Source organism: Hippocampus comes, unplaced genomic scaffold (genome assembly GCF_001891065.2).
Source record: "Hippocampus comes isolate QL1 unplaced genomic scaffold, H_comes_QL1_v1.1 scaffold18, whole genome shotgun sequence".
In the NCBI taxonomy this organism is placed as follows: domain Eukaryota; kingdom Metazoa; phylum Chordata; class Actinopteri; order Syngnathiformes; family Syngnathidae; genus Hippocampus; species Hippocampus comes.
In genome coordinates this window covers 435,218-448,959 of record NW_017805014.1, presented here as the reverse complement: position 1 = coordinate 448,959, position 13,742 = coordinate 435,218, and the positions used below count along the sequence as shown (strand labels likewise).

Here is a 13,742-nt window from a genome sequence, read left to right as displayed (position 1 = left end):
AAAGAACAAACTACAAAAAAAAAAACCCAAACTGTATGTATGTATAAATATATATTGAGACTCACAAAATTATTAACGCTGTTTCGTCCCCCTCGGTGGTGCCTGCTGGGCGGCCGTGAGTTGGCAAGGCGGAAAAAAAAAATCCTCCAGAAGGACCGACTAGTCGCCCTGCCACGGACGCCTCGGGATGCACTGTCGCTGGCTACAAGTTTGCAGACGGCCTGCTAAATTCTCGTGAAGCCAATACATTGAAGACAGCTTATTTAAATATGGAATATTAATGCGAAGACAGACCATTCAGGATCAAGAAGGAAAAGGGCATCCTGCTCATTTGCAACCCAGATTTTCTTGCATCCCAGATAAAAAGATAGACGACAATTAAAAAAAAAAGGAACTACTCCAGAGAGAATGAACTATAGCATTTTGAATGTTAATTCCACTGATAAGTTAAAGTTCATAGTTGATTTTAAAGCAGGAGTCTTGTCTTTAAAGATGAATTTTAGCCTTGGGTGTGGCACCGTTGCTTTCTTGCAGGTCGCATTCCAGTCAATGCACTTACGTATATAAAACAAATACTACCGAGTGAATTGAAAATGATACATAATACAAACAGTAACGTAATGAATGGTATGTCGAGAATGTTTCCAATCATTTTTATTTCAGGCACAGCAGAAGCAGATGGTTCAAAAAACAAAACTCAAGTTGTTCATTGTACAAGTGGTTGCTTTTTATTAGTGAAATTGTACATCAAACATGGGGAGTGTATTTGGTACATGTAGAGTACAAAACGACCCAATATCCCCTGTAAAGTGAAAGTGTGAAAAAATGTTGACATGTGTCACCATTTGGAGCTTTTCCAAATGATCACGTCTTCATCAATGTCGTTAGTGCTAATCGTGTCTTAACCATACAAAAATGGAAAGTAGAAACCGGAAGGAATTGCAGGCGGCAGCAAGTTGCCTCAGCCCATGAGGAGGCGGTGCACTTGGTGCAGTTGCTGCTGCGACAGGACCAGACGGTGGACTTGCTCTTGTCCACGAGTGCAAGGAATGGCAACGCGGCCCACAAACACCGTCCCGCCCTTCTTCTCCTCCTTTGCCTAAGGTTAGAGAAAATTATGATTTATTCGTGTGTGTGTGTGTGTGTGTAGTTTTTATTTTTCACCTTGACGAAAGAAGAAACTGGGAAGGTTGCGAAGTCGGAGGCAGCTTTTGCTCCATGCTGATTGGACACAATGTGTTCAGCTACTTCACCCTGGAAAAAAAGAAAGAATATTCAGACGCACATTCAATTGTTGCGTGACCAAACGTTTTTTTTTTTCTTTCCATTTTTTTACCTTGAGTTTGGCTAGAGCGTTGCTGAGGTTGTGCAGTCGGGTGGTCTGCTCCAGCAGCTGCGCGCTGGCGCTGACTGGAGAAAAACGAAAGGAGAAAATGTCAGAGGTGGGTATATGAAGACTGGGGGGGGGGGGAAAAAAAAAAAAAAAAACAAAACAAAAGAATCAGATGTGCCGCCGTACCGGACGTCTTCCCGGTGATGTCCACCACTTTGACTTCTGCACTCAGCTTGAGAAGAGTCGCCAGCAGCTGGTCTGTGCGGCGGTAGATGCCCATATTCAATCCTTCTGGTGGCATGGAGCTCTCTTTGGACACCTGGGGCAGTTTGGCTGGGCACAGTGGAGGCAGGGAGGCCAGCTGGGCGCTCATCTTCTCTGCCTGAATGGAAAACACACTCGTGGTCAAGGCAATGGAAGATGCTTTCATAAAAAAAAAAAAAAAAAAACTCTTCTAGGTTCTCCCAGGACACCTTAAGTCTGATGTTTTCGTTCTTGAGGCGTTTAAGGCCCAGCCTCTGAGCTTCAAGCTGCTGCTGTAGCAGAGGAGAGTCCACCACTTGCACCGGGCCCGCCAGTGATTGGGACATACCCACTGGGGGAGGATAGGGCCACAATGATTCAGAGTTGAAAAAGATCCAGCCTTCATCTCTGCTATTTTCAAAAAGCTACCTCCTGCGGGAACGACGGAAGCCATCCCAGAAGCAGGCACACCTCGCAAGCCCTCGATGGTCATCTTCGATTGGTTATTGATGCGCTGTTTCAGCTCGGCTTTCTCCGCTTCCAGCTGGTCGATGTCTGCTTGCAGTGCATCCATTGTCTCCTCAAATTCCCTGCGTGGGGGGGGGGGGAGCACGGGTGACACGCTGAGCGCGCTGGTGCACAAAGACCAATGATCATCTCACTTTTCTTTCTTCTTCAGCAAGTCGAGGTTCTTGTCCAGTTTGGTCTGGATCTTCTCCACACGCTCATCCGCGTCCTTGGTGGACGTGTCCAGCTTCTTCTCCAGCAGGCTCAGACGTACGCTGGCCTCGCTCAGCTCTTCTCCCTGCAAGACAGAAACGCTTACTCTTGACCTTGCGCACAAAGCCAGCTTTTTCTACCCGAGCCCACCTTGATCTTGAGGGATTTCTTGAGCTCCTTGATGGCTGCTTCTCTGTCCTCCAGCTTCACTCCAAGGCCCTCCGCATCAGTCATCTCAGCTCTAACTGTGGCTGCTCTCGTTTCCACTGGAGGACTCTGAGATTCAAATCACATCACCAAATTAAAAAAAATAAAATAAAGGCTTCCATGTACCGATTCATCAAAGACAGAATGAGACACCCAAGTACCTTTCCCTGTGGTTTGTCGGCATCGTACTCTCCTTCCTGCATGGCGGTGGCCATCTTGTTCATCGTAGCAACAATAGCGCTGCAAGATTGACGCAGGCACTCGGTGCCATTAAGACCATGTGCGCCATACACCTGTGCGCAAGGACGGAGGATTCCTTTTAACCCCTGACCTGGTTGCAATTTGGCCCAAATTGAACATTTCAGATGATTCCCGACCTGCTCCACAGCCTGGCACGCCGCATCCTCCAATTTGAGCGGATTGAGTCCTTCCTGCTCAGCCAGCGGCGCCACCATCTGCGCTCCGGCCGCCGCCACCTCCTGGAGCACCGCCACCACGCGGGTCAGCTGCCGTCTGCACTCGGTCAGCGCCTCAGACACCTGATGGACAACAGGCCACGTTTGTGCTCAAGTACTCATTGCAAGTAAGCCCCGTTCGCGTGACGCTTCGTGCGCGTTATCACCTGCGGTCCAAAATTGAGAGCGGCCGGTGCTCCAACGGCTTCTGTTCCGGGCATTCGGCGGCGGATTTTCTTACAAAACTGCTTGATGTCCGAGCACGAAGTGTCCAGGTCCTTCAGGAGAACCACCAGAGTCGAGCTCTGCTGACCCGTGGCGAGGAACGCACGTAGACGGGCGACCTCCACGCTCATACAGTCCAGGGCACTCTGGGTAAACTGAGGGTCGGAAGGTGAATTAAAGCCCTTGCAAAATTTGTTCCAGGATCACATCCTAAAACTGCACCACTAAAGGAAGACCGGTACCTTAATGTGGTCAGATAGCTGCACAGTGCAGTCCTCTTTGTGGTCTGCCAAATGAACGCCGTACAATTGCTAGAAGGCACCGTAAAATGGACTCGTTAAGATTCTGTTTTCGCGCAAGAGGACGCTCGTGAAACGCAGAGCAAGTTTTATTACCTGGTAGTACTTGATGGCCTTGGTCAGCGGTTCCACCTGAACAGTCTCGTCCAACTGGTCTTTGTGCAGCAGGTCGATGAAATAGTCCAGAGAGCGCTCGTGAAAACTCATCTCGGAGTAGAGCGTGCCCATGCGCTTGAAAACCTCCACCGAGCACATATTCAGAGCTCTGCAACCAGGCGGGACAGACGCCATGAACGAGCGGTTTCTGTTGTTGCGGGAAATGTGCGACGTGAGGCTTACTGTTCGTATTTGTGCAAGGTGGCCTGCAGCAAGCTCAGGGAGTACACGAGCCCGGAGGCAAAACTGCGTTGTTCTCCCGGAGGCCCTTTGAGTGCCGTGCCTTGGGCCAGGTTCCCGTTCAAATCGAACTTCTCCTGCGCCTGTTTGCTGATTAGCTCCGCCTATCGGTGGGGGGGACAAGCACGTATGCTACAGAAACCGGATGGACACGGCCACGGTGCGTCGACGCGCCGGATTAAAATGGCCTCCCACCTTGCAAATGATCCTGGGGATGAGCAGGAGCACCAGTATGCAGTCATGGTCTCCGCCGTGACGAAGGAAGGAGTCCGGCATGAAGGAGGTGAGCAGGGACACCTCGCGGTTGAGCTGAGCCACTTCCATTTTCCTCAGCTCCATCTCGATGGCCTGAATGACGTGCATCGTTTTTTTTTTGTTTTTTTTTTTAAACACGACGGACTAGGCGGAACGGCCGTCCTTCACCTACCTTGGCGTATGCCTTAGTCTCTGCGAACTTGATCTTGAAGTCGAACAGCTCTGCGGGAGGTTGTTGGACCTGTTCACTATTTTCATTATGCTGGGTCATGAGCTCTTTGTTGGCCTCCTGCTTGCGCAAAATGAAAATCAAGCTCTGAGCATCTGCGGAACACCGACGATCCGGGATGCGCGCCCACCTGCAGTCTGTTGGTGAGCTCTCGGTATTTGTTGATGGTCTGCTGGTAATCGGCCACCGTCTCCTGGGCGGCTTCCACCCTCTTATCTGCCTCTCGGACCTTGGCGCCGCTCAGGTCCAGCTGCTCCCTCAGCTCCATTTCCGTCTCCCTGGCGTTCTCCTGGAGCTCGTCGTTCATTTCGTTGATCGCCTCCTGTCGAAGCAGGAAGATCACTTGTCACACTGAACCGACGGCGGCCGTGAATCGTATCCGTTGAAAGCCAGACTGACCAGATCGGTAACGGTTTCTCGCAGCTCTCTGACTTTCTCCTCCAGGTCCAGGTTCCTCTCCGTCAGGGTCTCAACCATCTCCTCTGATCCCAGCGCGGCGTCCACCTGGAATACGACACGGACACTCAGACCCGGGAAGCGTTTGCATTTTGGAATCTCCGCGCGACTTTCACCTGCTCTTTCAGTTCGTCGACTGTGGCCTCGGCCTGCTTGACCTCCACCTGCAGTTTTTCCTTCTGAGTCCTCAGGGTCTCCATCTCGGCGTTCTTCTTTTCCATCTGTTTCTGCAGCTTCACGTGCTCCTGTTTCTCAGAGGCAGACAGGTCACGCATCCTAAGGGAAAAAAAAAAAAGTATTCAAATCAACTCTTTTTTTTTTTAACTATCGTGTATGTACTCACCTGACCAAGGCCTCCTTCAGTTTTCTGTTCTGCTCCTCGATCTGTTTAACGTGATAGCTGGAGGCGGCACCATCCGAGCCTGCAGGAGAAACCGAGACGCGGAGCACGTCAGTCGGCGACGACTCATCCGTGAGGACGAGCGTGCGGCGAAACGGACCTTTCTCTGAAATGTCATGTCGAAGGATCTCCAAGTCCATGGACAGCTCCTCCACTTTCTCCTTCAGCGTTTCCACCTCCACCTGCAGCGACTCCGCTCGCTCTTCGGCCATCTCTTTATCCAGAGTGGCCATTTCGATGGCGTCGGCGGTGTCCGACATCTCCTCCATGTAGCGGTCCTTCGCCTCCTGAGCGTCACGTGCTTCCTGGAGGACCAAGGCGCATTCGAAATTGGGAAATTGACACCGTCGTGTTGATACGCAGAATCAATTATGGTTGTCAGAAATTGACGTTACCCTCTTGGCTTCTTTGAGATTCTTCTGTAGCTCGGCCTGCTGCTCCTGCATCTTGGTCTTCCACTCGTGCAGCTGCTCCAGTTGGATCTTGTGCTTCTCCAGCTCCTTCAGCTTGGCCTTGTCCTCCATGCGCTTCATTTTCAGCGTCTCCAGTTTCTCCTCCAAGTCCTTGACCTGCGCACGAAGGGATTCCTCCTCCTGGGGAGCCGTAGACGGGTAGGAGGATCCAAGGTGGGTCAAGTAAACATTTTGGACTGCTTCTGTGGCATTTCAAGGATTAATTTTGACCTATTTGCTCAATTAAAATACCGTGAATTGAAAACGTGTACGTTCGACTGACAGCGACATAATTCTGTAGCTCTTATTTTTGACCCACCTTGCTTGGAGTCGCTGCAGCAGAGGTTGCAGTGACCTCAGTCGGCGGCCCGCTAAACTGTGGAGTACTGGGAGCACCGAGCGTGCTCTGGTGGGGGGATAGGCCCATCTCACTGACATCGCCAGATGACAGATTCTCACGAGACGCCTGGCAATAAAAAAGGTGGGTGGAGGAAAACATCATTGCAACTCTTCAATTTTATTCGGCTTCGACCAAACATTTCACCACCACCCCCGCTGCGTGCCCTCCGAATGAGTTCATCGAGTCAACCCCATCTTTGAGCCAAACAGGCCAAATGCACCCGTGCTCTGGAGCAGACGCTTCACCACTTCCCGTGATAACGTGACGTGGCGGAGCATACCATGAGCGGCAGCCTGCAGCGGCCCGGGGGACGTACCAAGAGGGAGGGGAGCGAGATGGCTGATGCCAGACGCTTTGGCGTGCGCCACTGCCACAGTACGATCACAAAGAACGTGTTACGACGCGTGTCGTGTACGCGTCGCAGATGTAAAATCGGTGTCCTTTCCGCCTTTAAGACTAAATCCTTCGTATGAAAAGATCCACTGTCACCTTTCGCTCACCTTGGCAGAACGACGGGTAGAGGACTGGAGGAGAGTAGGAATGCGCGCACACACAGCCGGCGTCGCAAGGTAAGAGGTTAGCAACACAGGAAAAGCAAATCATGTGAGTGTATATTGACTGTTAGTTTGGTTTTTTCAAGCCCCAGTTACTTCCACAAATAACACTAGTGGAATATGAGTGCGTAACCTCATGCAACTGTATCAAAGTGCCTCACAACCTTGTACGTGATGACGTGCGCATGCTTTCCCCCCCCAAAAAAGCAACAAAAACTGCACATGCAAAAACAACGCAAACAAAAAAAGACCGCGTGGCCAAACAAAAACCTGTTTTGGGAACCTCGTGCAATGCCAATGCATTATTGTTATTATTTTTTAAGGGAAGAGATTAAGAATGTTAATAGTTATACGGGCGGTGTTAACACAAAGCAAACCATAAAAAAAAATCTTATCAGGACCATTTCTACCTTCTTTGCACTTATGGGTGTCTGGGGGAGAGAAAAAAAATATTTAGGCAATTTAAAAAAATGACTGCTTTGTGTTTAATTGTTAAGACGGATTTCTGAATTGCTCTTAATGATGATTGTGGCATACCTGTTTAGCTGTTTTGGGAGTCTCTGGTATATCTGGTGGAACAAAGTCACATGTTTGATTCCACCTTTTAAGGCTCCGTGACCGAGTCCACGTAAGGCACAAAACAGTCACCTCTTTGTCTCGGGATCCTGGAAGCGCCCGAATCGGGAGTGTCGGGGGATAATGCACCCGGGCCTTCATCCACCACCTGGATCTGCGCGCGCCATACGGAGCGACGCCAAGACACAACGAATCGGTTATTCAAAAGGCACAAATCGCCGCTTTCGCACATAACCAGCGACATCTTACGAACCTGAGTCGGTCTGATGAATATTCCATGGTTTTCCTCACAGGTGAAGTAGCGTTTCCCCTGCACGGTGCCGTCATTCTTGCCTTTGGGTTCGTTGAGGATGACACCCACCCATTTCCCGGCGGCAAAGAGGGTCGCTCCGATGAAGGCGACGGTGCCACGCTGACCTTTTCCGATCACTTCCACTACAGAACCAATCTAGGAGGAGGGGGCAGGTACTTCCATTAAACCCTTTTAAACATTGAAATCTTCTTCCTGTCAATGTTTGCAAATCACCTTTGGGGGTTTTCCACTTTCCACAGTTCCCCCGCTGCTCATTCTGCTTATCAATGGGCTGGTTAGCTGGCGGGTTGTGGATACGGAGGACAGAAAACAAACATACACCAATGTAGTTAATATCTATTTTCGCATCCTTAGGTAGGAGCAGACCGGTGATAGTGGTCAGTTTCCCACTACTGAAATGATTTGGATCCATTTTCTTCAGAACAAGATCTGAGAACATCATTTCCCAGTCACATGTCACACACCACAGGAGGCCGCATAAAATCTTGTCTTTTACTTGCCCCAGTTCACACAAAGACTCCCATTCAAAAGAACTTAGGTCGTGTTAACGCAGGCCGCCGAATGGTTTTGACCACGGGGGGAATGGATTGAAAAAGATCTTCTTTATAACGAGCAGGAGCAGCCCAACTTTAAAACCCGCCTCAAAACTCACTTATATTCTTTGGCATTTGACTCAGCATGACTCAGATTTGATCTTAGTTTTACTGTTTGGTGCCTACTACCATCTTTGTTACTGATTATTGCTGTACATATGTTAGTTGCTCCATGTACTGCACTTTGTATGCAGCAATGGCTGTTTGAAAGTGCTCTTTAAATACAGTTGAGTTGAGTTGAGTAATACAGTTTGGTCAAATTCGCTTAATTTTCTCTCTTTCACCACATTCGTCATCAGGAAGACTGCGAGGGGAGCCACACTTCTACAATGCGGTGAGTGTCCCCAATAAAATATTTTCATTTCAAATGACGAAATGTAGCGTTTTAGTCAAGACTGACGTGATGTAGTCGAGTTACTTACCTGGGGCGTATACGAATGTCTCCGGTTCATAGCTATGGTCATTAAAATCAAAACGCAAGGTAATTTAGAGATCCCGCCGTTCCCCAAACTTCTCAACTCAAGTGTTGTTTTTCTTCACAATCATAATGGTTTTCCGATCCAGAAAAGGGCGAGCATTGAAAGGAGGGGCCAAAGTGTCGCATCACTAAACGTCACCGCAGAGATGGATAATAATATTATGCTGATTAGCGCGATTAATTATATCACATTGATCGGGCCACGTCACTCCCGTTCTGTTCAAAATATCCATGCCTGGTGGATTTAGTGTCATTTTATTGTGTTGTTTGGTCAACTGACTGCCATGGTTAACAGCATATTCACGAAAAAAAGTGATACAGCAGGGAACTCCCGTTTAAATGTCTCCCAGGATCGTTAACATGCTTTTCTGCTCGCACACAATACGACAGCTTTCATGTCTGCTGGCGATCAGAGGTGCGTTTCCATCACAGCCGCCTCCTATGTGTCAGTCTGTGTCAGAAGTTGTTATGCTAATGTCAGCAGAGCTAATGCAACGCTGGACCTTTTTGGGGGGGCCAAACAAGAGGAAGTGCACTCGAGACACGAGCAGTTTACATTATGCCTCTTCACACTCACGCGTAAAATACAACCTTTAGGCGTATCTTCTCGGAATGTTGATTCCAGCTGGTTTTCTTGTTGCTTCCGAGGGCTTTTCCTTGCTCTGCTTCTTCTATGCCCTTTTAGCCGGTGGGATTCTTGCGCACTACCGCCACCTTTTGGTGCGGAAAGGGGGCAGATACTGTTGGACTGCAGTAGTGTCGTTACTATTTGTGAGCGCTGTGTTTCTTATATATATATATATATATATATATATATATATATATATATATATATATATATATATATATTCTAGTCTATTGACAAGGCGTGCTATTTCCTGTAAATGTAAAATTCCGATTTAATTTTCAGCAAGGTTCCATCCCCTCACTTCCGGTGTCCTGACGAGAACACAGGTTTATATGAAACAGCGCCCCTCTGTAGCGAGTAGAGGCACTACGCGTATTTGAGTTTTTTTTTTTTCGTGTCTTTTAATGTCCAATGCAAAAGTATCTATCATTCTGTCTTGTTTTTCCTGTTTAAAGATTAACTTCATTTGCATCTCCGGTTAAATAAAAATGCAACGACATCTCAAACCATAACAAATAATCATAATTGCGATTGTGCTAATTTCCTAAACTACAACTAAAAATACGTTTGTTCCGTAGTAGATGTGTTGCGCGCTGCGCACCTCAACTTGTCATGAGCCAGAGGCCCGGGCTGAACTGACCAATCAGGAGGAGGAGAGGCTGCGATTGTCCGGCTTGGAAGCCACACTCACCCGCACCACAGCTCCAGTGATCGGGCCGCGCAGCTCCGTGGTGGTGGCGGAGAAGCGCGTCACGACAGCGCCTTGACCCGAGCTATCAAACTGGGAACTGTTGTGGCAAAGCTGGAAACACTTTGAAGGTGAATTACGGTGACTTTTTCAAAACTTTGCGTTATCTGTAGTTTCTTTTTCGAGCCTAAGACGGGTCGTATTTTTAAGATAGCGTAGTTACAATTTAACTTCCTGTTGTGACTTGCAAAATAAAGTTATTGGGTTGAAACTGAAAGAAAATTAGGAGAGCAATCGAGATTTATAGTGAAGGAAAGATAAGCTGGATTCCGGTTTTGTGACAAATTCCCGAGGTGGCTTGGCACTGTACGCATTTGTGCCAGGAAGATCTTAAATGCTCCGGTAATTCCTCGAATGATAATTGTCAACGAGACGGTCCAATCACAAATATAAGCGACTCATTTACATTTTTTTCCCCTCGTACAAACAAAACTTGGGAACATTCATAAACAGTTTGGTGTCGAATCCAGGGCGTGGAGCTGAAGTGTGACATGTTACGTCATTCCTGTGCTTTCATTCCTTGTCTGCACAGAAGAGTGTTTTCGAAGTTCTTCAGAAAGCCACAAGTGTACACGTGCAGTTATTGATTAGTTTGTTCGCGTTGATCGATGTTGCTCAGTAAATGCAATCATAAAAACTACCAACGCTAACCAGTAAATGCCTTCCAACTCATGTAATTTCCTCATGCTGCTATAGCATTCAAAGCTTTTTTTATTTTTTAAATCTGTATAGAGTGTTTCAGCACATCAAGATGACTGATTCTATATTATAAATCTCCAATATGTTCACACCAAGTCACGATTTTGCCTTCGCATTGTTTGGTATTTTTCAAGGCATTGCTGGGCTATTTGGCAGAAATTTGAATTCCTTCCTTCTGAGAGAAAGAATCTACTGACTTTGCAGCTTTACAAAATTTCAGCAGGATGATATCCGCGCAATACTGTGTCACTTATGAAATGCTAAAATTGATGCCTTCAATCAAGTCAAAACTCAGAAAATTCATGATTAGCTTTGAACAATTCCTGCCTGTGTATTTTTTTTCGTACTTATGAATTTAGACCATGTCTGACGTCGAGCTGGTCAAGAAAATGCTGAGAGTCATCCTACAAGCCAACAAGGGTGGAATGTCGCTGTCCCGTCTGCAGTCTGAGTACAAGGAGCTGACCGGTGAACAGATTCCACATAAACAGATGGGACACAGCCATCTGGACGCTCTGCTGGCCAGCATGCCCTCAGTCGTCCGCGTGGAACGCAGTCGCTCTGGAGAGGTGAGAGGTTGCTAGCAGAACTTGGAACATGGAAGACCAGCCTCATCCTCAATGATCGAAGTCCCAAATCATCACTAATATGGGCATTTGTATATCTGCAGATAGTCTATTTTGCTTCTGTCGACAAAGAGACGGCCCATGTTGCCAAGGTGATGGCTCGCCAGCGGACTTCCAAGAAGACTGGACGACCCCACATGGTCAACACCCAGATGAGGGTCAAACCGACGGCCCTGCTTGTCTTCAATGGTATAATCCAAGTCGTTGGATGGTTATGGTTAGGTTTACAAAGATGATGATGTGTGATTGGTTGGCAACCAGTTCAGGGTGGTCCCCCGCCTCCTCCCCGAAGACAGCTGGGATAGGCTCCAGCACGTCCGCGACCCTTGTGAGGAGAAGCAGAATAGAAAATGGATGGATGGATGGATGGATGGATGGATTGTGTGACTTAAAACGCATGAGTGCGTGTGTGTGTGTCATCTTCCTTACTGTAATTGTAACACATTCAACAATGAATATGCTTCGTAATACTCTGAAGTGAGATCATATGAACGGTTTTGCAGTCAGACCCATACAGTTGCCGCTCACATACAGCCCGATGTGACGTCCCCACACAGACACTCCTCTGGTGCTATCGTTTGCAGCGCCTCCACTAGAGAGTGTGATTCCGCAGAATACGAAAGGAGTCGGAGAAGGTGGTGGAGGGGTGACGAGTATTGTAGGAGGATGAGACAGCAATGCTGGGGTAGGGCTTGTGTAGGGGCTGGAAAAGGAGCCAGTGAGAATACGAGATTGAGAATTAGCCGCGAGACAGCAGCAGCTGAATCATGCATCAGCCTCTCCATCGCTCCTTCAGCACCTGCGATTTTGATATTCAGGGAGAGTAAGCGCTCGGACTGTGAGCGTGCCGACATGACGCTCGTCTGCAGGACGTAACAATTACCGTACGTACGCATGGCTGGATGACTGATTGACTCGAAGTATTTGGAAAATGTTTATGGGTCATTGTGACTCTTGGTTGTGAGCAAAAGGCAGACTACACCCTGGATTGTTGACTGTGGGCGTGGAGAGAGGGAGGGAGGGAGCTTTAAATCAATACAAAGGCGAAAGATCCTTAAATTAAAAGTGTAGTGTCAAGAGATGACCTCTTGTATGACACATGCCCTCTAATCCGACACCGCCTTGTCTCAGCATCCTGTGTGTGTACGTGTGCCTCGATGCAGCAAAACCTCAAACCTCCCTGAGGCAGCCGAGCCACCGCGGACGAGGTGGCGCGAGAGGCGGCGGCGGCGGCGGCGGCGGCCGAGGCTCCGGACATGCAGACTTTAGGCAGTCGAAGGACGTGAGGGATGGCCAGACGGAGGGCAGGACGGCGGCGCAACAGTCGAAGGTGGCCAACCACAACACACCCAACAGGTAAATAAACACGTGGCTCTCTGGAATAAGCTCCAGCCACGGTTTGACTATTGACTCGGGCGAGTGGGGGGAGGGAGCAAGCACAACTGACATCATCGTCGGCCTTCAGCAGCACAATGGGACGTCCTGGTCCCAGCCCGGTGTACTGGCGGGGCTTCTGAGCCCCCGAGTAGGCGGGGTGTAAACCTTCCTAATCCCCTTCTATTCTCTGGTAGATTAAAGCATCTGAACCAATACAGAGCGAATCAGCACATCCAATGGAGCCCTCTCGATCTTTCATTGAGGCAGCAGGCATGTGGCACCGCGCATGCGTGCCTGCGTGCAGGACCTCGATTTGGTTCTGTCACAGGAAGTTGTAAATTAATCAGGATGGAAATAAATGGGAGGCAAAATAAACAAACAAACAAAAACAAAAATACAACCCGATGTTGATGCTATCCTTGATCTGCAAATTGAGATTTGATCTGCTAAGACAGGACTGACTTTTAGCTTTGGGCTCTTCACGATGTGACCCAGAGCCAGTACACTTGCTATTCTTGGAAAACTTAAGACTAAGGTCCCCTGTCCAGGTCGGAAAAGAGGATGACGCTCCCGTCACGCTTCCAGAAGGAGGTCCAGGCTCACCTCTCCAGAAATTCTCAACTCACGACTCGTAAGTCTGATCGCCTTTGTTTTGTCTCGCTGAATACAGAGCAAGAGCGAACACCACTCGACACTTTTCAGAGATGCAAACAAACTTTTCACCTTGATTTATTTTACATCAGGTTTTCATCATCATAATAATAATCACAATAACATATGTACTTTGGTCATATATTTATGAATTTAGGGTGACGTGCAGCAACAGGTGGATTTTCTTTTTCTGTGACATCACAGGTAGAAATCACGATGCATGGTAAGATCAAGGTTTTATCGGTCAAACTTAAAAATATCTAATACACCGATGTCAAACTCAAGGCCCGGGGGCCAGATTTGGCCCGCCACATCATTTTATGTGGCCCACGAAGGCAAATCAAATGTGTCAACTTCCATGATGCCGAGCAAAATATCGACCAAAATGTAAAATTCTCATCATGTAATAAATAAGAGACATATTGTCAG

At 48.1% G+C, this 13,742-nt stretch overlaps 2 protein-coding genes across 7 annotated transcripts in view; one reads left to right on the top strand and one right to left on the bottom strand.

Annotated features, from left to right (window-relative positions):
- Positions 1–705: 705 nt before the first annotated feature.
- On the bottom strand, positions 706–9,379 carry dctn1a (dynactin 1a). Of its 6 annotated transcripts, none has more exons than XM_019863268.1 (31): positions 9,162–9,379; positions 7,727–7,792; positions 7,454–7,648; positions 7,273–7,354; positions 7,162–7,193; positions 7,035–7,055; positions 6,571–6,594; positions 6,351–6,437; positions 5,990–6,136; positions 5,614–5,811; positions 5,319–5,523; positions 5,162–5,240; positions 4,935–5,094; positions 4,762–4,866; positions 4,493–4,684; positions 4,306–4,422; positions 4,074–4,226; positions 3,822–3,982; positions 3,579–3,747; positions 3,426–3,494; positions 3,126–3,338; positions 2,881–3,042; positions 2,665–2,796; positions 2,447–2,572; positions 2,239–2,381; positions 2,006–2,166; positions 1,807–1,928; positions 1,520–1,715; positions 1,337–1,410; positions 1,165–1,254; positions 706–1,099 (listed from the first exon to the last, which is right to left on the bottom strand). In XM_019863268.1, exons 2-31 carry the CDS (start codon positions 7,766–7,768, stop codon positions 962–964), a joined length of 3,795 nt encoding a protein of 1,264 aa, XP_019718827.1. In that variant the 5' UTR covers positions 7,769–7,792; positions 9,162–9,379; the 3' UTR covers positions 706–961. The 6 variants fall into 6 exon arrangements, with proteins under 6 accessions (XP_019718827.1, XP_019718826.1, XP_019718825.1 ...); XM_019863267.1 differs by having other exon boundaries at positions 9,176–9,379; XM_019863266.1 differs by lacking the exon at positions 9,162–9,379 and adding an exon at positions 8,529–8,824.
- Positions 9,380–9,678: 299 nt separating this feature from the next.
- tdrd7b (tudor domain containing 7 b) overlaps positions 9,679–13,742 on the top strand; it is a 9,754-nt gene continuing 5,690 nt past the window's right edge. The window contains exons 1-5 of the mRNA XM_019863203.1: positions 9,679–10,031; positions 11,019–11,228; positions 11,330–11,474; positions 12,449–12,641; positions 13,211–13,293. Coding sequence (XP_019718762.1) covers positions 11,022–11,228; positions 11,330–11,474; positions 12,449–12,641; positions 13,211–13,293 — 628 coding nt within the window. The 5' untranslated portion in view covers positions 9,679–10,031; positions 11,019–11,021. The remainder of the gene's footprint in view (positions 10,032–11,018; positions 11,229–11,329; positions 11,475–12,448; positions 12,642–13,210; positions 13,294–13,742) is intronic.